Source organism: Pavona decussata, unplaced genomic scaffold (assembly GCF_977016875.1).
Source record: "Pavona decussata unplaced genomic scaffold, jaPavDecu1.1 SCAFFOLD_91, whole genome shotgun sequence".
Classification (NCBI taxonomy): Eukaryota; Metazoa; Cnidaria; class Anthozoa; order Scleractinia; family Agariciidae; genus Pavona; species Pavona decussata.
The window spans coordinates 1,512,386-1,532,418 of NW_028145508.1; the positions used below are offsets into that span (position 1 = coordinate 1,512,386).

General features: G+C 39.3%; 4 protein-coding genes and 1 pseudogene across 4 annotated transcripts in view; 1 reads left to right on the plus strand and 4 right to left on the minus strand.

The window, feature by feature from the left end:
- LOC146474151 (tyrosine-protein phosphatase non-receptor type 4-like) overlaps positions 1 to 20,033 on the plus strand; it is a 55,165-nt gene that overhangs the window by 24,616 nt on the left and 10,516 nt on the right. The window contains exons 27-31 of the mRNA XM_085117446.1: positions 4,945 to 5,028; positions 5,655 to 5,717; positions 6,363 to 6,494; positions 6,600 to 6,654; positions 9,431 to 9,524. Of these exons, the coding sequence (XP_084973572.1) occupies positions 4,945 to 5,028; positions 5,655 to 5,717; positions 6,363 to 6,494; positions 6,600 to 6,654; positions 9,431 to 9,524 (428 nt within the window). The remainder of the gene's footprint in view (positions 1 to 4,944; positions 5,029 to 5,654; positions 5,718 to 6,362; positions 6,495 to 6,599; positions 6,655 to 9,430; positions 9,525 to 20,033) is intronic.
- Positions 7,291 to 8,523, minus strand: LOC146474152 (F-box only protein 36 pseudogene; annotated as a pseudogene).
- On the minus strand, positions 9,532 to 13,451 carry LOC146474153 (melanocortin receptor 3-like). The gene has a single exon (XM_085117458.1). The coding sequence runs from the start codon at positions 11,637 to 11,639 to the stop codon at positions 10,722 to 10,724; it is 918 nt and encodes a 305-aa protein (XP_084973584.1). The 5' UTR covers positions 11,640 to 13,451; the 3' UTR covers positions 9,532 to 10,721.
- LOC146474154 (melanocyte-stimulating hormone receptor-like) lies at positions 13,614 to 16,436 on the minus strand. The gene has a single exon (XM_085117421.1). The coding sequence runs from the start codon at positions 15,229 to 15,231 to the stop codon at positions 14,314 to 14,316; it is 918 nt and encodes a 305-aa protein (XP_084973547.1). The 5' UTR covers positions 15,232 to 16,436; the 3' UTR covers positions 13,614 to 14,313.
- LOC146474155 (melanocyte-stimulating hormone receptor-like) lies at positions 17,218 to 20,001 on the minus strand. Its single transcript, XM_085117420.1, has one exon. It carries the CDS (start codon positions 18,809 to 18,811, stop codon positions 17,894 to 17,896), a length of 918 nt encoding a protein of 305 aa, XP_084973546.1. The 5' UTR covers positions 18,812 to 20,001; the 3' UTR covers positions 17,218 to 17,893.

Genomic DNA, 20,033 nt, shown 5'->3' on the forward strand with positions numbered 1-20,033 from the left:
TTATACTTGCAAACGGTCTCAGCATTATTTTGTGAAAGAAGTGTGATGTCATGTTTTAAGCCTGGTGAATAAAAGATCGATGAATATTGTCAGTCAGAGACACAGGTATACTCGGATCTTCTTTCCCGATTACCTAAACTGTCGCTTATAAGCCCTGGGCTTATACAACTTCGTAAGGTTTTTTAATGGGCTTATGAACGGAGGGGCTTATAACCGGAATAAAAAAAAACGTTTCGAAACGAGCTATAGCGGTGTTGATCGAAATGCGTTTTTCATTAAATGTTTTTTAATTAAGCTTTAAAACGTCAATATTCAAAAGAAAATTAAAACTAATAACACGAACGAAACGAGAGGCGGGCATATATCTATCAATACTCGACACTGTTGATTGTGGCGCCCAGCACTGCACGCAAAGTCAAATCTGCTTTAGTGAAAAATTGTTAAAAGGATGACAAAAACGCGTTTGACTGCAAAACATTGTAGAAGGTTATGGGACGTGCAAAACTTCCAATTTCCACACTTTTGGGGTAAAAGAGCAACACTTTGAAGGACAGGTGGAAAACACACGAAGACGCCGCATTCGTGGATGGCCTTACAAACCACCTCTAATTTAATAGCGCTATTTAAATTTTTAAAATACTTATTAGTCCTTTTTGAATAGTATTTTTTTTTTTATTTGAACCTGGTTCCTTTTTCAGTCACATCATTGGTTATATTCTTAAAAGCCACCAGTGATGAGCGGTGCTAAAACATAATTTCCTGTTTGAACCATGTTCATGTCGGCTGACCGTGCCCCATCTTAATTAAGAACTTCCGCTGTCAAATAACAAGCCCTTCCTTCCTTTAACATTTGTGGGCGTCAAACGCAAATTTAGACGTCAAATGCAAATTCAGTCGTGGTAGTTGCAGTTAGTTGTTGACTCAAGCGTGCTCTGACAAAATATGCTTCTAATTTCATAATATCACCACAGCAATATAAGACCTCTGTTTCTAATTCGGTTAACAGGGTTTATTCCGAAAACTTAGACAATTCTACCAGTACGGGTCGTAGAAAAAGACGCAGGTTGTTTTTCAGTTTTTTTCTCTCTTCATGGTTGATTGCCAACTGAAGGTGAAGGCCAGGTCCCTTTTATACCGGTATTTCCTGTTTAACAGAGTTTCATCCAATATTCTCTTTGACATCTTTCGCGGCTAACCTTATTGAAGTACCAAAGTTTCATTTTGACTAAAAAAAAAACAGAACAAAACAAAGCGAAGCAAAAACAGTTACGGATTAAGAAGACTAAAAGGAGACTTTTCCCCAGTATGGAGCGCAAAAATTAGCTCAAAAAGGTATTTTATATTGGCTCTTTCTTCGGATTTGTCAATAAACACAAACAGGAACTTCTCTCAGGTCTGGTTCACACTAGCGACGGAATCGGAATCGGATCGGAAATCAGAAGATTTTCCTGACATAATAATGTGAATCAATTCGACGGAAGCACTGAGAAGAGGAAGCCTCCCTTTTGTTCAAAGTGGCGGAAGGCGGCTATGATTTCTGTTCTAAAACTCGCGTAAAGGAATTAGGAATACGCTATGTGACTGTTTGATTCTTCTGCTTGCGCTTCCAATTCCGATCAACCAGTTCACATTTTATCGCACGCGACGGAATTAAAAGCGGAATCGGAGGGAAAAAAGAATCGTTCTGATCCTTGCGATTCCGATTCCGTCGAGCTCACGATTGCGATTCCGTCTCTTTTTTTTATTTTTAGAAGCTCGACCGGAATCGAAAGGAAAAGGCGTTATTTACAAGAGCACCTGCATGGCGCAAAATAAGTTTCATGTCCACGATTTTTGTGACGCTGACCAAATTCGCAGTTAGTTTGACGAACGACCAAAATGTCTTAGTGTGTTTTTCACTGCTTGTCTCACTTCTCTGATCTTCCAACAGTAAAGAATCGGGTTCAATGACGAGTTCAAGAAAACTAAAGTTGAGGCAAATTCTTTAGCTATGTACAATGATGGCGAAGGTTCACGTGTGGTCCACAAAAACCCCACTATTCCGTACGGAAGATAACAAACAATCAGTGTCAACTGTAGCCACATGGCACTGATAACTGCTTTCCTGTATCGCGCCATGTTTATTTGACTTGCTTGGCTTAGATCTCCTTGATGCACTCGAATTTGATGATGGTGAAGATTGATGAAAATCTTTGTGTAACAAAAGACTGAGATTGCCAGACAGAGCGATATTCCTACGTTGCCGCACCAGAGGGTTATCATGTGGTAATTCCAAAAGTACAAGGATGCACTTGTAACCGAAATAAGCCAAATAGCGATAACATGTAGCCAAGTTCGCTTCAAAGTCACAAATTGTCGGTATCTGAGTCCCAATAACAGGGCGAGAAGCCTGTCTACGCTTATTGCAGTCAATACCATCAATGACACCGGACCCAAAATGTAGATAGGTAGAAAAACTAACGATAGAGCATAGCGACAAATATTCCAATGTCCGTTGACGGCAGACAGCCACCCGGTGACAATAAGAGGCTCTGTGATGATCCCAACACAGAGATCGCTCACTGTCAAGGTGCGAAGCAATAGTTTGGTCGGCGGATTAAGTGAGCGCTCCTTGTGAAAAGCAACTAGGATCAGCGTATTCCCAAGAAATGCAATAATGGACAGAACAATGTTTAACACTGAAAGGCATATCAGCTCATTCCTTGCTCCAGTTAAGCCTTCGGCAGAGCAATGTACCAGGTTATATTTTTCGTTCTTTTCATCGCCTGAAAAGTTACTCATCGCCATTTTTCTTGAAGTGTCAATATTGGCCGGCACCGAGAGCATCACGCTTTGGACTTAGTTCACCCATGGATTTCAGTGCGAGCTTATACGTTATAAACAACTTTGCCTTTGAACCAAAGACAATCTAATTTCTCACTTGATCTGTGGTGAACACGCTTCGTATCCTGAATTTCGATGTGAAGCTTTGAAACAGAGGTGGACTTTGGAACAGAGGTGGAACAGAGGTGGACAGATTTTAAAACACTTTGTCAGCATCCAAGAGTCTGCTTGCATTGAATTTGTTATGAGCTTCAACGTGATAGACAAGTTTACCTTTTGTAATGATTCAGTCGTATTAAGATTTAAATATTAATGTTGTAATGAATAGTATCATATAGCCATGGCACTGGGAACAGTGAAAAATTAAAATGTAAATTGTTGAAAGTGTTTTCAGTGCAGTCTCAATAATTGACTGTAAAATCTGCTCGAGAGAGTCTCTCGTCTCAGACGCTTTTGTTGCTTCCAAAGTAAATTTTTCAGTTTTCATTCCCTTTTTCATATAATATTATTTTACGGTATTGGTTCTTTGCTTTTAACAAAGAAAAGCGGCGGAAACAATTAAAACGCAGCTGGAAAATATTGGCATAGCTTGGCTCCTTCAAACGAAATTGTCATGAGTGGCTTGTGTAGTGACAGCTAATTTATGGAATATTTACTTGGATACTGTGCAGACGGCAGATGTTTTTAAAAATGTCACTGCTGAATTTTTTCCAGGGTAATTTTTTTCTCACAGTGCAATACTGCCTCCCATAGCCCAGCAACCAATTATTAGGCCTTAGCAAACTCGCAGTCTCATTGGCTACACGATGGTGTTCTAATTAATAATAATTTCACGAGCGCGCGTTGGATATGAGATGATAGGCCAACGAGGCGCGTAGCGCCGATTTAGCTATAAACATCTCATATCGAACAAGCGCGAGAGGAAGGGGGTAATTGTTTTATTAAAAGCAATCAAAAAATGTTACTGGAGCTTGCTGATTTCGCCTTGCAAAAACAACCGGAAGACTATTTAATGGTCGCTATTTCTCGAACATCGTGTAATGGCTCATATATACCATTGCCGCTAACCCAATCAAATCACTGGAATTGCATTATGCAGTGATCCATTTCTGACCCGGGTATAGTGGCCTAATAGTTATCCCTGGAAGTTTGATGTTGTTAAAACTGCCACATAAGCTAATATTTATTTTAAGAACATCAAATTCCCGCGGGGCAACTATCAGCCCATAGTCCTTCAACAGAGAGAAGCGTCGAGCTTGCCGTCTAATTGTCAATTGTAGCTTTCTTTACATTTGTTGCTTGTCTAGTAAAATTTGAACTAATCGCAGCACATATCGCTCTCTACTTTAATTAAAGTGGGTTTGAGAATGGCTTTACTTAGTAAATTAAAACCGAAAAAAACAAAAAAAAAAAACAGACCTTATGGTGGGATCCAGCTCTGAATGCTATCATGTAGACAATCTCTGATAACCGTAAATATGTATTGTTCCTTCCCCCCTCCCCCAACTCTTGTCTCAATATTTGGCATTTTTTGTCGACATATGTTAGGGTCCCAAAGGTGGAGGGAGGGGGGGTGGGGGGTCCTTTGAAGTACTCGGCCTGGTTGTTCGAAAGCCGGTTGTTACTACGATTAAAAGGAAAGCGGGTTTTCATCTTTCTCGTTAAAGATTCTTTTTTAAGCTTAGGGTACGGAAAAGTCTAAATCAAAAAAGAGGGCGCAAAATCTTTAGGAAAAATCATTATCGATTAGCAATTTAATTGGAATCAAAGTTCACAGTAACGCTGGATTAGCTTAATCGTGTCCTCGACATGTGCGCCCTGAAGCTTGGATCCCAAAGCCTTTCTCCACTTGGATCTCTAACGAAATGGAGCCCTAGAACGCCGTGTTTTCTGTCTTAAATATCTGGTGCCCTGCATTTTTCAGCCCGAAGCTCTAAACCCCTTATGGAAGAGCCATTTTGCGACGCTTAACTTTCGCAAATTTAGAGGATTTTTTTTCCAATAGATCAACGGTTTCCTTCGGGGGCATTTCAAGATTTGCTTGAAATCGTGAAAATGAGAAATATTAGTTGCTAAAATTTCCCGTTATATCGTACGTAACGTTGCAATTTTCTATAACAGATGGAGATAGCCGCAAGAGGAGTGATGAACAGGTACATTGCGGCCCAAGGTCCATTGGAAAAGACATGCGGAGAGTTTTGGCAGGTAAATCTTAACTGCAATCTGTAAGGTTTATATTAAACCCGAGGTCGACCCAATTTAGACGCTGTATATCTCGTGTTGCGTGCCCTAAATATTAACTTGTTGCAAAAGCACTCTAAAGCGCTCACTACAGTACTGGTTCCGACATTAATTTAAAGAGCTGTTTTTTTGTGTGTGTGTGTGTTTTCGTTTTGTTTTGTTTTGTTTTGTTTTGTCTCTTTCAATTCATGAAGGGAAACGCGAATTGTGTAAAGCTTGCTAAGCTTAATAATAAAAAGAACTCATTGTCATTTCTCTGTTTTTTTTTGTTTTCAATTCATGAAGGGAAACGCGAATTGCCTAAAGCGTGAACTCGCGAGGCGCGAAGCACCGAAAACGGGTATTCTCGCGCGAACTTCTCTCCCCAGTCTCACTTTCCATTTCTTCGCGCGCTCCAGAGTTCGTTCGAGGACCATTCGCGTTCTTAAGACGGACCAGTAACAAAACTTTGTTGGGGGGGGGGGGGGGGGGTCTGGGGGGTTCAGATCTGCAAAAGGGAAGAGATAAGATAAGATAAGTATATTTGGATTTCCACATCCGTTGTGACATCCCCACCGTGGTAACTCATCCGTGTTTCTGTTTCATTTCAGATGGTGTGGGAACAAGAGGCCTCCCTTGTTATCATGCTGACCACAACAGTGGAAAGAGGAAGGGTACTCCATCAAGTTTGCTTCTCTTTATGTTCATGTTTCATTTCTTTTGTTTTCTATCAGTTTCTCATTTCTACTTCCACCGGGCACTTTCGCTTTCAAATAATTACCTAGTACGGTACAAGAGACCGTTCTACGGGAAAGTGCTGCTCAGTAGCTTTCATTTGAATGGTCACACTTTAGAATTACATCCACAGACTCAAACGTTAGAACCACCTTGTACAGCATAATAAACAGCACAACAAGGAAAGTAATGCTCAGTAGCTTTCATTTGAATGATCACCCTTACGAATTTCATCCACAGACTCAAAAGTTAGAACCACCTTGTACAGCTTAATAAACAGCACCACAGGAAAAGTACTGCACAGTGGCTTTCATTTGAATGGTCACACTTTAGGATTTCATCCACAGACTGAAAAGCTAGAACCACCTTGTACAACGTTATAAACAGCACCACAGGAAAGTACTGCTCAGTAGCTTTCATTTGAATGGTCACACTTTAGGATTTCATCCACAAACGCAAAAGTTGGAACCACCTTGTATATCATAATAACCAGCATCATAGGAAAGGTGCTCTATTTGAATGGTCCTAGGTTTGGATCTCATGTACAGCAAGGAGCTAATCATTTGCTCTTTTGTTTTCGCCAGGTAAAGTGCCACCAATACTGGCCCGAAGGAGACGAGACTCTAACGTTTGGAAATCTGGAAATAATCTGCACGAAAATCCGCGACTTTTCACCTTCGTACATTTACAGAGAAATGTACGTTACGGACTCGAAGGTAGAGAGATGACAAATTCGGCTTTTGTAAAAAGGTGTTTGTTTTGCTAAACGGCGATGTTTTTGTTGTTTGCCTGACTGTCATACTTTTGTATTTAATTTTCAGTCTCTCCGAAGCAGAGTTGTAGTCCAGTTGCAGTACATAGCATGGCCAGATCACGGTGAGTTTTCAAAGTTCATTGGATGCTAGTTTAATGGCCTTAGCTCCCACGAGTCTCCTGTAGCTCAGTGGTAGAGCGTCCGAACCAGAAATCAGAAGGTCTTACGTTCGACTCCTGATTGGAGCACTCGGATTTTCCTTTTCCAAGTATGCCTGTGTCACTCACTGAATAATACATCTATCAATGATAACGCTGATCTTAAAGAGCGTCGCAGATAAGAGTTCTTTTATGTATTAAATCCGGTGCCTGATTATTAAGGATTAACAAGAGAATCTTGAAATCAATCCTGGCATTAATTGGAAGCCAGTGAAGGTGCATTAATACTGGAGTAATATGGCCACTCTTCTTTGTACTAGCGACAAGCCTGTCAGCAGTGTTTTGTACATGTTGCAGTCCTAATAGAAAGCTATTACACGAGTCACGTTCAAATAAAATAAAATAAAACCGTGTACAAGGCTTTCACAGTCCGCCAGGATTAAATATTTCCTGATCTTGCCAATGTTTATTAGTTCGGTAATTAATATTAATTAAACTGCTAAAAAAGAAAACTGATTGTGGGCCGGCGGTATTTAGAAGTTTTCTCCTCATAAGTTCTTTTTCGGCACTTTACGATTCCAAAGCTATGAACACACGAAATATATTTTTATTCAATTTTATTTTCTTTCCTTTTTCTGATAAGATTACGTTTTTCTTTGTTAAAAACTGGAGGTGATTACTTTCTAGCAAATTCAAACGGCCTGAACTGCACAAGGTTAAAAAAGATAATTACATAGTTCTTGAAATCTAACGATATGCTTTGAAAAGATAAGCTGAATTTAATGCACAGCAAACTCCTATTTTGGCGTGATAAGCAAGATTTAATTCAGAAATGCAAATGTGAACCTGTTATGTAGATTCTGTCATTCTGATAACAATTTGTTTGGTTTAGTTCTTTTCAAAACATCGACAAAAGATTTGGTATCAAAAATGTCATTAACAAGTGTTTTGTGAGGCACGCCACTGTTTATGTACTTTTAAGCTTAAGCTTAAGTCTTATTTCACCTTCAGCCGTCGTAATTTTACGCGAAGCTCCAGCTTGTTTGCGAAGAATACTTTTCTCCAACCGATTTCCTTCGCCAAAATCTTCATTTCGTCTGTAACGGTGTCACAATAAGCCACAAATAACTTTTCCCAGAGCAAGTCGCTTGAACAAATCTTTTTCGTCAACTTGCAAACAGCGCCTAAATGAACTACGTCAATTAGATCGAGAAACGAAGCGATGTGGACAATAACTCGCGGTGGTAGACGAATCAGCCAGTCACCACACACAATTGCGTGTACATGTTTGAGTGTTTCTTCGCCAAAAACACGGCTGATGTCGCCTTGAAGCAGTGCATCGTCGTCAAATTCATCCCAGGCAGCTTTCTTTTGGGTTGGAGGCAGTCCGCGTTGATCTCTTCTGACAGCAATCCGCCATGTTCGCCAGATCACTTCTTTTTCATTCACAACAAGTTGGTGAAAATCCTTGCTTGGCGGTGGTGCCTGACCGACCTTTTCAATGAAAACTTTTGCTGTGCTCATTGTTTATAGCTCCAAGGCTTGTTTTGGTAAGAAGGCTGCTAAACTAATTTCGTATTTCGCTTTGAAACTTGAGAAGTTCTAGTAGCGAAAGCTACAAAAAGCGGTTTTCAGTGTCTTTGTTGCGATGTGTGTTTGCGCGGGAAATTTTGACCAATTAGGCGCTGTCTTTCGTTTTGTGTCAACCGTCTTCGCTTCTCCACAAAAATAATTCAATGAAAATTCTTTTTTAAAGGCCGTTGTTATTCTTTCGATTGCGCTTTCACTTTTTCTTGAATAACAGCTCGATTGTCTTAACCTGGCTTAATGTTGGTTTGTTTTTAAATGGAATATTTAACTGGAGGCCACCTGGGCAAACATGTCGAAGTTTTATCTCAGTTTTGCCGATGTTTATCTTATCTTCTACCGTTTTGAATCTATTTCTGGAAATTGTTTTTTATCTTAAATGGTTTGGTGATTTTGAGCAGGCGTTCATGGCGTATCGGAGAGTTTTTCATTTACTATTGTTTTGAAGTGAAATGATTTGTTTGATATTTTGTAACCAGATTAAAACTTCATTGTACCGGAAAGATTTCAGACAAGTTAGCATTTGTTTTAGCATTTAACTGTTCTCTCTTGTCATGAACTGCTGCTTTACAAAGTTATTCAATATTGTAGGGAATTTTCCACACTTAAAAAGCGACGGACATTGTCATCATTCAAAATCGAAAGAGATATAAATTCTAAAACCCTTTTATAATTTCTAACAACGGCATGATTAAGGTCGCTATTTATATTTTGCGAGCAAAGCTTATCATAGTCTTATTAAAACAACTTTATTTTTTTCAAGTAAAATTTTACCCGAAGATCGCAATTTTAGATTAGCACTGCCATATGTTTTCTGTATTCAGTTTACATACAAAAGTTGCACTTGGCCTTAGCGCTAGAATCTTTCTTGCTGAGAGCTAGAAGGATCCTAGCGCTAGGAAGATCCTAACACCATGTAAACCACTTTCGCTCGGAAGGTCCAAGTACTAGGGACAAAAAAAAAAAAAAAAAAAACATGGCGCCGGCCGGTTGTTCAGCTGCGAAAGGCCGACAATTTTTCTTCTTTTCCTTCTCCACTTGGTTGCTACCCCGACCGAAATTTCTCCTTGTCGACCAAACGAAATATGATCTTCCTCCCTCTATGTAAACAGGGCGTTGTATTAATGTTTTTTTATTTTTTCATTGTGTATAGATGTACCTGACGACTCGACAGATTTTCTGGAGTTTATTCATATTGTTCGCCATTACCGTGAAGGAACAAACACACCGTCTGTGTTGCATTGCAGGTGAGAGTCTGATATGAAATTATAATATATACTAGGTGGGTGCACACTTGACACTTCAAGTGTACTTGAGTCTTTAGTGTAAACCCACCTACTATCGCTGCAAAAAGCAAACCAGTAGTTAAATGGGTACTGTCACTGAAATTTAACAAAGCTACTCAATTTTTTAACATAGAACCTTTTCTCTGATTTCTCCAATGAAGAACAAATTATAAGCCAGTTTTTAGCAATTTCTCCAAAATACACAGAAGGAACTTGAAAAAAAATTGCGAAGAGTTTTTCAAGGTGAAATCCATTTCCATCCAAGCCATCTGCAGCAAAATATAGCAAATACTAGCTTATGTATGGTCGTAGGGTTATTGTTAACAATACTGAACCATTATGTTAACATTTCCATCGATAGAAACATGTTTGTTCGCTATTCAAAGGTGCACTTAAAATCGATGACACTGGCCCTTTAATGCCGGATATCCATGGTCGATAATTTTGCTTGGGCTGTGTGGAGCCTCCAGTTGATCGAAATGTAAATGTAATATACCCATTTCTCGATAATTCCGATATCTTAACGGACCTGCAAATATTTTCTCAAATATGACATTTTTCTACAAGTAATAATCTTAGGTACAATTTGCCCGATGTGTTTCATAAAATATTTATTGCGTTCGACGTAGAAAGAACGCACTCTTAATTACGTTTGGAGACGAGATTGTATGGGACAGTCAACGAATCAATGGATCTGGGGACGCGTATCTGGCATCCCCCGCAGATTTTGCAGGGGCGGACGACAACACCATCTTGGCAAAGGAGAGAGCCTTGAAGGTCATTGTGCACAAAAAAGTTGTTTTCGAGCCCGGTAAATTATCGGGACTTACGAGAAACGGGCCCTCAAATGGTCCCCCAATATTTGCTTTTATCAACTGTGTTAATAAGGTAATTTCACCAGTAAGAAGATTCGAGTGCCGACGTTCCGAGCGCTCTGACGAAGGCCTTACGCTCTTTTTGGCCCAAACAAAACTTACAATGACACGAGCCCCTTTAATTACAAGTGGTCACACTTCTGCAAGTTTTTGCGATCTTTCTAGTTTCCTTAATTCAATTTTGGGTGGTTTCTGGTCACTTTTAACAGAGGGTTACAGAAGGGACCGTCGGGTGTGTCCCTTTGCTGTCCATATTAGAGAGCATCACCTCTACTTAATTGCTTTAACCCATCGAAAAAATGCTTATAGTATTTTCTTCGTTTTGTTTAAATAGAAAGCGTTTAGAAATCCTTGCAATTGCGGTGCGAAGCTCGCGCAACCGCCAGCAGTATAAAACTGGGTTAATTGACGAATTCAGAAATACTATAGTCGTGGCAAAGTTCCACTCCGCTCTCCAGCCCTGTTGAGCTGTTCCAAATAAAGACAAAATAACAACATTTGGAAAGTAACATATGATCATAAAAATATAAAATACGAAGGTGTTCATGGCACTTTTCTTCACTCGCATCATGTGTCTGTTATTTGCAATGTTTGAGTGTTCCACAGCCTGTTGTTGAACGTGAATCTGCTGCTGGTGCTGGCGAACAATTCGATAAATTCTGATGTACGAATAAGTAGAGATTATAAGACAAACGGCAGTCAAAATACCAGCTATTAAATGGTGCAACAGTTTATTCCAAAAATAGATTGCGAACGACAGAAAGATGAACAACCAAATTACTCCCAAAACATACATGGCGCGTGTTTTCGTTACTAAAATGGAATATCTCAAATGGTAGTGCAAAGCCATGAATCGGTCCACGCTGATGAGGGTCATTGTACCAAGAGAGACGCCACAGACGAAAAATCCCGCCATTGCTGTAATGCGGTGTAGCATAGGGTCTTCACTTGTCAAGCTCGTGAGTGCATCAGCAATAAACAGCGGCTGGGCTAAGATTCCAACGAGCAGGTCTGAAACAGCGAGACTGCAAAGCATAATCATTGACGTCGAGCGAATGGAAGGATATCTCAAGATGGCGGCCAAAACCAAAGCGTTTCCAATCACAGAAATGAGCATCAGTGGAACATTGGAGGCGCAATTTACGATGATGATTGTTTCATGGGTGAACGACACGATCTTGCCTTTGTTGGTGTAGTTCATTGTATCATTTAGCGTTTTTTACTGTCTATTGAATACTGTTTACCCCGCTGTTTCTAAAAGACATAAAACCAGCGGCAAGGGCTGGCAAGCCGTCTGCAGATCGAACTTCATGACACAGATTTAAGTTTCTCTCGAAGCAGCTGCTATAAACTCTTTTTAATTTTTATTTGCTCTGTAAAATTTCACCGCTTTAAATTAATTCACGTACTTTCGTGGACACCAACTAGCCAATCACAGATCCTGCAGAGTTTCCAGTAAACCAACACAAATTTAGCACGTGGAGTCTTGAGTGGATTTTTCCGGAAGCTGTCCTTGGATTCTGATTGGGTAGTTGATCTGCAGACAAGGATTCGAATAATTAACAATTATTGGACGAGGTTGAGCAAAATATCGTGTTTTGTCAGTGGCAAGAGCAGATCCATATTAATTGATCTGCGAGACACTGACAAATTGCGATATTTTGCGATGACCGAGTTCAACAATTGTTTTGTCATTCGATCACCGAGTTTGTTTTTCATAATTATTTTCGGGAAATCACTATCTGACAGCTCAGGGAAGCGATCTGCCATTTTCGCACAAGAGCGTGGTTTCAATTACGCACGAGCGAATTATTATTTGTAGCAAAACACAGTTGGACAGTATTACGCAGGAGCAGACCATTATTTGTAAACAGTTATTTGCAGGTCATGTGGCTTGCTATTGGCCAATGAAAAGGAAGAAGAAATGTATCGAATGATTTTTTTATTTTTTTTTATTTATTTGCCACACAAATATTACATAAAGATACATTAAAACTAATTGCAAGAAAAAATATGAGGAGAGAAGCGAGGTAGCCCAATAGAAGTTAAAAGCTTATAAGCCTTGGGCTTCCTCGAAAGATACACTAGATGGAAAAGACATAGCAAATCAGAATAAGAGGGGGGGTGAATAGGGGTATGTAAATCCGCCGATCCGCTAAAATTAATGGCTGAATCCGTCGATCCGCTCAAAAAATCAACTAAATCCGAATCCGAAAATTGTTTGCCGCGTTAGATGATACGCGAGATACAAAGCGACTTCAGTTGTTGGAGTTGCCTTGCGTGCTATTGTGTTTTAGCGTTGAGGATGACTATCAACGAAATATTTATGTAACCAATAACTGTATCGAAACAAAATCTTGCAGATACGAGAAAAAAGAGCAAACTTGAACTTCTTAACAACCAAATCTAAAAACCGGGCCCCAAAACTGTATAAAACCGCGATCCGCTGTGATCATAGATCCGCAGATCCGTTAAAATTTCGCTCTGAATCCAGAATCCGGGCTAAAATATTTACCAAATCCGCCGATCCGTAGAGCTATTCACCCCCCTCGAATAAGAATCCTCATAAGAATTAGATGACATTATTTGTTAGCTGTGAGAGCAGATGCTTCTTCAGCATAATCATTTTTCTTCCTCCGGGAAAGGCGCCTGCTCTCACCGGTTACGTCTTTGCGCGTAGTGTTGAAAGTCGTCGTTTGTGGACGGGCATACAGTGAAGAGCTAAATTATTATTTTCAAATTGGTGGACCTTATGGTCGCCCCCTAGGATATCTGGATCTCTTTGAGCATAATCATTCAGCATAATCATTGTTCTTCTTCCGGGAAAGGCGCCTGCTCTCACCGGTTACGTCTTTGCGCGTAGTGTTGAAAGTCGCCGTTTGTGGACGGGCATACAGTGAAGAGCTAAATTATTATTTTCAAATTGGTGAACCTTATGGTCGCCCCCTAGGATATCTGGATCTCTTTGAGCTTTGGGGCAAACGTGTATAATTAAAAAAATAAATAAATAAATAATAATAATAATAATAATAATAATAATAATAATAATAATAATAATAATAATAATAATAATAATAATAATAATAATAATAATAATAATAATAACAATGATCGCATCCCGTTCCGGAGGAAACAGTTTTAAAATGTCCGTATTTTATTTGTCAGTTTTTAAACGTTCACATTATCAAACGTAAGTATAAGAAGTAGTATTTATTTATTTGCCTTCTTTGTCAGTTTCGTGAAGGTCGATTTTTCAATCAGTTCTACCTGTAGGAAATTAACTCAAGGTCGCGTGTATTTGTCCTTCAATTGAATTCTCAGCTCGACGTTTTGTTAAGCATTTGATCTCGCAGTAGTATGTGGATTTAGTTACAGAGCCCACATTTGCACGCTGTGCTGAAAAATAATTAAAACGTTTCCCTTACCTGTTTCTAGTTTCTATTATCAAATATTTGGTTTCGTCAGGCCACCCTCATTATGGTGATTCCAGCGAAATAAAACTTGTGGTGAAAATTTTTTCAACGTTCTGTGATTGTTCACAACTGTTTATTATTTCAAGAAATGTAGTAAAAAAAAGATAGGTCACCGTATGCGCGAAAGAGCTACCATCCACTCAATTTACCCCATTATCGCTTGAAATATTCGCGTTCAAAAGTGAGTTAATTTGATCAGTTATTGGCATATCTGGTGGTGACAGACGTTACATAGATAAAGTAGAATTTAGAAAAATGTTGTTCTATAAAGCAAGTCAAAGTTTGTTCCATGCAGAGGCTATGCTAAATGCCACGCCGTGAAATTCACCTCCCCAAAATGGAGAGCTTGCTGTGTTGTTTTGGCGCATCTTTTAAATAGCATCGCCTGTAATTTAAATGTCTTTAACCCATCGAGAACATGGTTGTAGTATTTTCCTCTGTTTGTTTAAACAGGAACCGCTTCGAAATCCTTACAATCGCCGTGCGAAGTTCGCGCAAACGCCAAAAATATAGTACTGGGTTAATTGACGAATTCAGAAATACTATAGTCGTGGCAAAATTCCACTCTTCTCTCCAGCCCTGTTGAGCTGTTCCAAATAAAGTCATGATAACAACGTTTCGAAAGTAACATATGATCATAAAAATATAAAATACGAAGGTGTTCATGGCACTTTTCTTCACTCGCATCATGTGTCTGTTATTTGCAATGTTTGAATGTTCCATAGCCTGTTGTTGAACGTGAATCTGTTGCTGATGCTGAAGAACAATTCGATAAATTCTGATGTACGAATAAGTAGAGATTATAAGACAAACGGCAGTGAAAATACCAGCTGTTAAATGGTAGAACAGTTTATTCCAAAGATAGATTGCTAACCACAGAAAGATAAACAACCAAATTGCTCCCAAGGCACACATGGCGCGTGTTTCCGTTACTAAAATGGAATATCTCAAATGGTAGTGCAAAGCCATGAATCGGTCCACGCTGATGAGGGTCATTGTACCAAGAGAGACGCCACAGACGAAAAACCCCGCCATTGCTGTAATGTGGTGTAACATAGGGTCTTCACTTCTCAAGCTTGTGAGTTCATCAGCAATAAACAGTGGCTGGGCTAAGATTCCAACGAGCAGGTCTGAAACAGCGAGACTGCAAAGCATAATCATTGACGTCGAGCGAATGGAAGGATATCTCAAGATGGCGGCCAAAACCAAAGCGTTTCCAATCACAGAAATGAGCATCAGTGGAACATTGGAGGCGCAATTTACGATGATGATTGTTTCATGGGTGAACGACACGATCTTGCCTTTGTTGGTGTAGTTCATTGTATCATTTAGCGTTTTTTACTGTCTATTGAATACTGTTTACCCCGCTGTTTCTAAAAGACATAAAACCAGCGGCAAGGGCTGGCAAGCCGTCTGCAGATCGAACTTCATGACACAGATTTAAGTTTCTCTCGAAGCAGCTGCTATAAACTCTTTTTAATTTTTATTTGCTCTGTAAAATTTCACCGCTTTAAATTAATTCACGTACTTTCGTGGACACCAACTAGCCAATCACAGATCCTGCAGAGTTTCCAGTAAACCAACACAAATTTAGCACGTGGAGTCTTGAGTGGATTTTTCCGGAAGCTGTCCTTGGATTCTGATTGGGTAGTTGATCTGCAGACAAGGATTCGAATAATTAACAATTATTGGACGAGGTTGAGCAAAATATCGTGTTTTGTCAGTGGCAAGAGCAGATCCATATTAATTGATCTGCGAGACACTGACAAATTGCGATATTTTGCGATGACCGAGTTCAACAATTGTTTTGTCATTCGATCACCGAGTTTGTTTTTCATAATTATTTTCGGGAAATCACTATCTGACAGCTCAGGGAAGCGATCTGCCATTTTCGCACAAGAGCGTGGTTTCAATTACGCACGAGCGAATTATTATTTGTAGCAAAACACAGTTGGACAGTATTACGCAGGAGCAGACCATTATTTGTAAACAGTTATTTGCAGGTCATGTGGCTTGCTATTGGCCAATGAAAAGGAAGAAGAAATGTATCGAATGATTTTTTTATTTTTTTTTATTTATTTGCCACACAAATATTACATAAAGATACATTAAAACTAATTGCAAGAAAAAATATGAGGAGAGAAGCGAGGTAGCCCAATAGAAGTTAAAAGCTTATAAGCCTTGGGCTTCCTCGAAAGATACACTAGATGGAAAAGACATAGCAAATCAGAATAAGAGGGGGGGTGAATAGGGGTATGTAAATCCGCCGATCCGCTAAAATTAATGGCTGAATCCGTCGATCCGCTCAAAAAATCAACTAAATCCGAATCCGAAAATTGTTTGCCGCGTTAGATGATACGCGAGATACAAAGCGACTTCAGTTGTTGGAGTTGCCTTGCGTGCTATTGTGTTTTAGCGTTGAGGATGACTATCAACGAAATATTTATGTAACCAATAACTGTATCGAAACAAAATCTTGCAGATACGAGAAAAAAGAGCAAACTTGAACTTCTTAACAACCAAATCTAAAAACCGGGCCCCAAAACTGTATAAAACCGCGATCCGCTGTGATCATAGATCCGCAGATCCGTTAAAATTTCGCTCTGAATCCAGAATCCGGGCTAAAATATTTACCAAATCCGCCGATCCGTAGAGCTATTCACCCCCCTCGAATAAGAATCCTCATAAGAATTAGATGACATTATTTGTTAGCTGTGAGAGCAGATGCTTCTTCAGCATAATCATTTTTCTTCCTCCGGGAAAGGCGCCTGCTCTCACCGGTTACGTCTTTGCGCGTAGTGTTGAAAGTCGTCGTTTGTGGACGGGCATACAGTGAAGAGCTAAATTATTATTTTCAAATTGGTGGACCTTATGGTCGCCCCCTAGGATATCTGGATCTCTTTGAGCATAATCATTCAGCATAATCATTGTTCTTCTTCCGGGAAAGGCGCCTGCTCTCACCGGTTACGTCTTTGCGCGTAGTGTTGAAAGTCGCCGTTTGTGGACGGGCATACAGTGAAGAGCTAAATTATTATTTTCAAATTGGTGAACCTTATGGTCGCCCCCTAGGATATCTGGATCTCTTTGAGCTTTGGGGCAAACGTGTATAATTAAAAAAATAAATAAATAAATAATAATAATAATAATAATAATAATAATAATAATAATAATAATAATAATAATAATAATAATAATAATAATAATAATAATAACAATGATCGCATCCCGTTCCGGAGGAAACAGTTTTAAAATGTCCGTATTTTATTTGTCAGTTTTTAAACGTTCACATTATCAAACGTAAGTATAAGAAGTAGTATTTATTTATTTGCCTTCTTTGTCAGTTTCGTGAAGGTCGATTTTTCAATCAGTTCTACCTGTAGGAAATTAACTCAAGGTCGCGTGTATTTGTCCTTCAATTGAATTCTCAGCTCGACGTTTTGTTAAGCATTTGATCTCGCAGTAGTATGTGGATTTAGTTACAGAGCCCACATTTGCACGCTGTGCTGAAAAATAATTAAAACGTTTCCCTTACCTGTTTCTAGTTTCTATTATCAAATATTTGGTTTCGTCAGGCCACCCTCATTATGGTGATTCCAGCGAAATAAAACTTGTGGTGAAAATTTTTTCAACGTTCTGTGATTGTTCACAACTGTTTATTATTTCAAGAAATGTAGTAAAAAAAAGATAGGTCACCGTATGCGCGAAAGAGCTACCATCCACTCAATTTACCCCATTATCGCTTGAAATATTCGCGTTCAAAAGTGAGTTAATTTGATCAGTTATTGGCATATCTGGTGGTGACAGACGTTACATAGATAAAGTAGAATTTAGAAAAATGTTGTTCTATAAAGCAAGTCAAAGTTTGTTCCATGCAGAGGCTATGCTAAATGCCACGCCGTGAAATTCACCTCCCCAAAATGGAGAGCTTGCTGTGTTGTTTTGGCGCATCTTTTAAATAGCATCGCCTGTAATTTAAATGTCTTTAACCCATCGAGAACATGGTTGTAGTATTTTCCTCTGTTTGTTTAAACAGGAACCGCTTCGAAATCCTTACAATCGCCGTGCGAAGTTCGCGCAAACGCCAAAAATATAGTACTGGGTTAATTGACGAATTCAGAAATACTATAGTCGTGGCAAAATTCCACTCTTCTCTCCAGCCCTGTTGAGCTGTTCCAAATAAAGTCATGATAACAACGTTTCGAAAGTAACATATGATCATAAAAATATAAAATACGAAGGTGTTCATGGCACTTTTCTTCACTCGCATCATGTGTCTGTTATTTGCAATGTTTGAATGTTCCATAGCCTGTTGTTGAACGTGAATCTGTTGCTGATGCTGAAGAACAATTCGATAAATTCTGATGTACGAATAAGTAGAGATTATAAGACAAACGGCAGTGAAAATACCAGCTGTTAAATGGTAGAACAGTTTATTCCAAAGATAGATTGCTAACCACAGAAAGATAAACAACCAAATTGCTCCCAAGGCACACATGGCGCGTGTTTCCGTTACTAAAATGGAATATCTCAAATGGTAGTGCAAAGCCATGAATCGGTCCACGCTGATGAGGGTCATTGTACCAAGAGAGACGCCACAGACGAAAAACCCCGCCATTGCTGTAATGTGGTGTAACATAGGGTCTTCACTTCTCAAGCTTGTGAGTTCATCAGCAATAAACAGTGGCTGGGCTAAGATTCCAACGAGCAGGTCTGAAACAGCGAGACTGCAAAGCATAATCATTGACGTCGAGCGAATGGAAGGATATCTCAAGATGGCGGCCAAAACCAAAGCGTTTCCAATCACAGAAATGAGCATCAGTGGAACATTGGAGGCGCAATTTACGATGATGATTGTTTCATGGGTGAACGACACGATCTTGCCTTTGTTGGTGTAGTTCATTGTATCATTTAGCGTTTTTTACTGTCTATTGAATACTGTTTACCCCGCTGTTTCTAAAAGACATAAAACCAGCGGCAAGGGCTGGCAAGCCGTCTGCAGATCGAACTTCATGACACAGATTTAAGTTTCTCTCGAAGCAGCTGCTATAAACTCTTTTTAATTTTTATTTGCTCTGTAAAATTTCACCGCTTTAAATTAATTCACGTACTTTCGTGGACACCAACTAGCCAATCACAGATCCTGCAGAGTTTCCAGTAAACCAACACAAATTTAGCACGTGGAGTCTTGAGTGGATTTTTCCGGAAGCTGTCCTTGGATTCTGATTGGGTAGTTGATCTGCAGACAAGGATTCGAATAATTAACAATTATTGGACGAGGTTGAGCAAAATATCGTGTTTTGTCAGTGGCAAGAGCAGATCCATATTAATTGATCTGCGAGACACTGACAAATTGCGATATTTTGCGATGACCGAGTTCAACAATTGTTTTGTCATTCGATCACCGAGTTTGTTTTTCATAATTATTTTCGGGAAATCACTATCTGACAGCTCAGGGAAGCGATCTGCCATTTTCGCACAAGAGCGTGGTTTCAATTACGCACGAGCGAATTATTATTTGTAGCAAAACACAGTTGGACAGTATTACGCAGGAGCAGACCATTATTTGTAAACAGTTATTTGCAGGTCATGTGGCTTGCTATTGGCCAATGAAAAGGAAGAAGAAATGTATCGAATGATTTTTTTATTTTTTTTTATTTATTTGCCACACAAATATTACATAAAGATACATTAAAACTAATTGCAAGAAAAAATATGAGGAGAGAAGCGAGGTAGCCCAATAGAAGTTAAAAGCTTATAAGCCTTGGGCTTCCTCGAAAGATACACTAGATGGAAAAGACATAGCAAATCAGAATAAGAGGGGGGGTGAATAGGGGTATGTAAATCCGCCGATCCGCTAAAATTAATGGCTGAATCCGTCGATCCGCTCAAAAAATCAACTAAATCCGAATCCGAAAATTGTTTGCCGCGTTAGATGATACGCGAGATACAAAGCGACTTCAGTTGTTGGAGTTGCCTTGCGTGCTATTGTGTTTTAGCGTTGAGGATGACTATCAACGAAATATTTATGTAACCAATAACTGTATCGAAACAAAATCTTGCAGATACGAGAAAAAAGAGCAAACTTGAACTTCTTAACAACCAAATCTAAAAACCGGGCCCCA

Bases quoted from the DNA above. Each gene is read 5' to 3' on its own strand.
- LOC146474153 (XM_085117458.1), bottom strand. From the start codon at position 11,639: ATGAACTACACCAACAAAGGCAAGATCGTGTCGTTCACCCATGAAACA.
- LOC146474154 (XM_085117421.1), bottom strand. From the start codon at position 15,231: ATGAACTACACCAACAAAGGCAAGATCGTGTCGTTCACCCATGAAACA.
- LOC146474155 (XM_085117420.1), bottom strand. From the start codon at position 18,811: ATGAACTACACCAACAAAGGCAAGATCGTGTCGTTCACCCATGAAACA.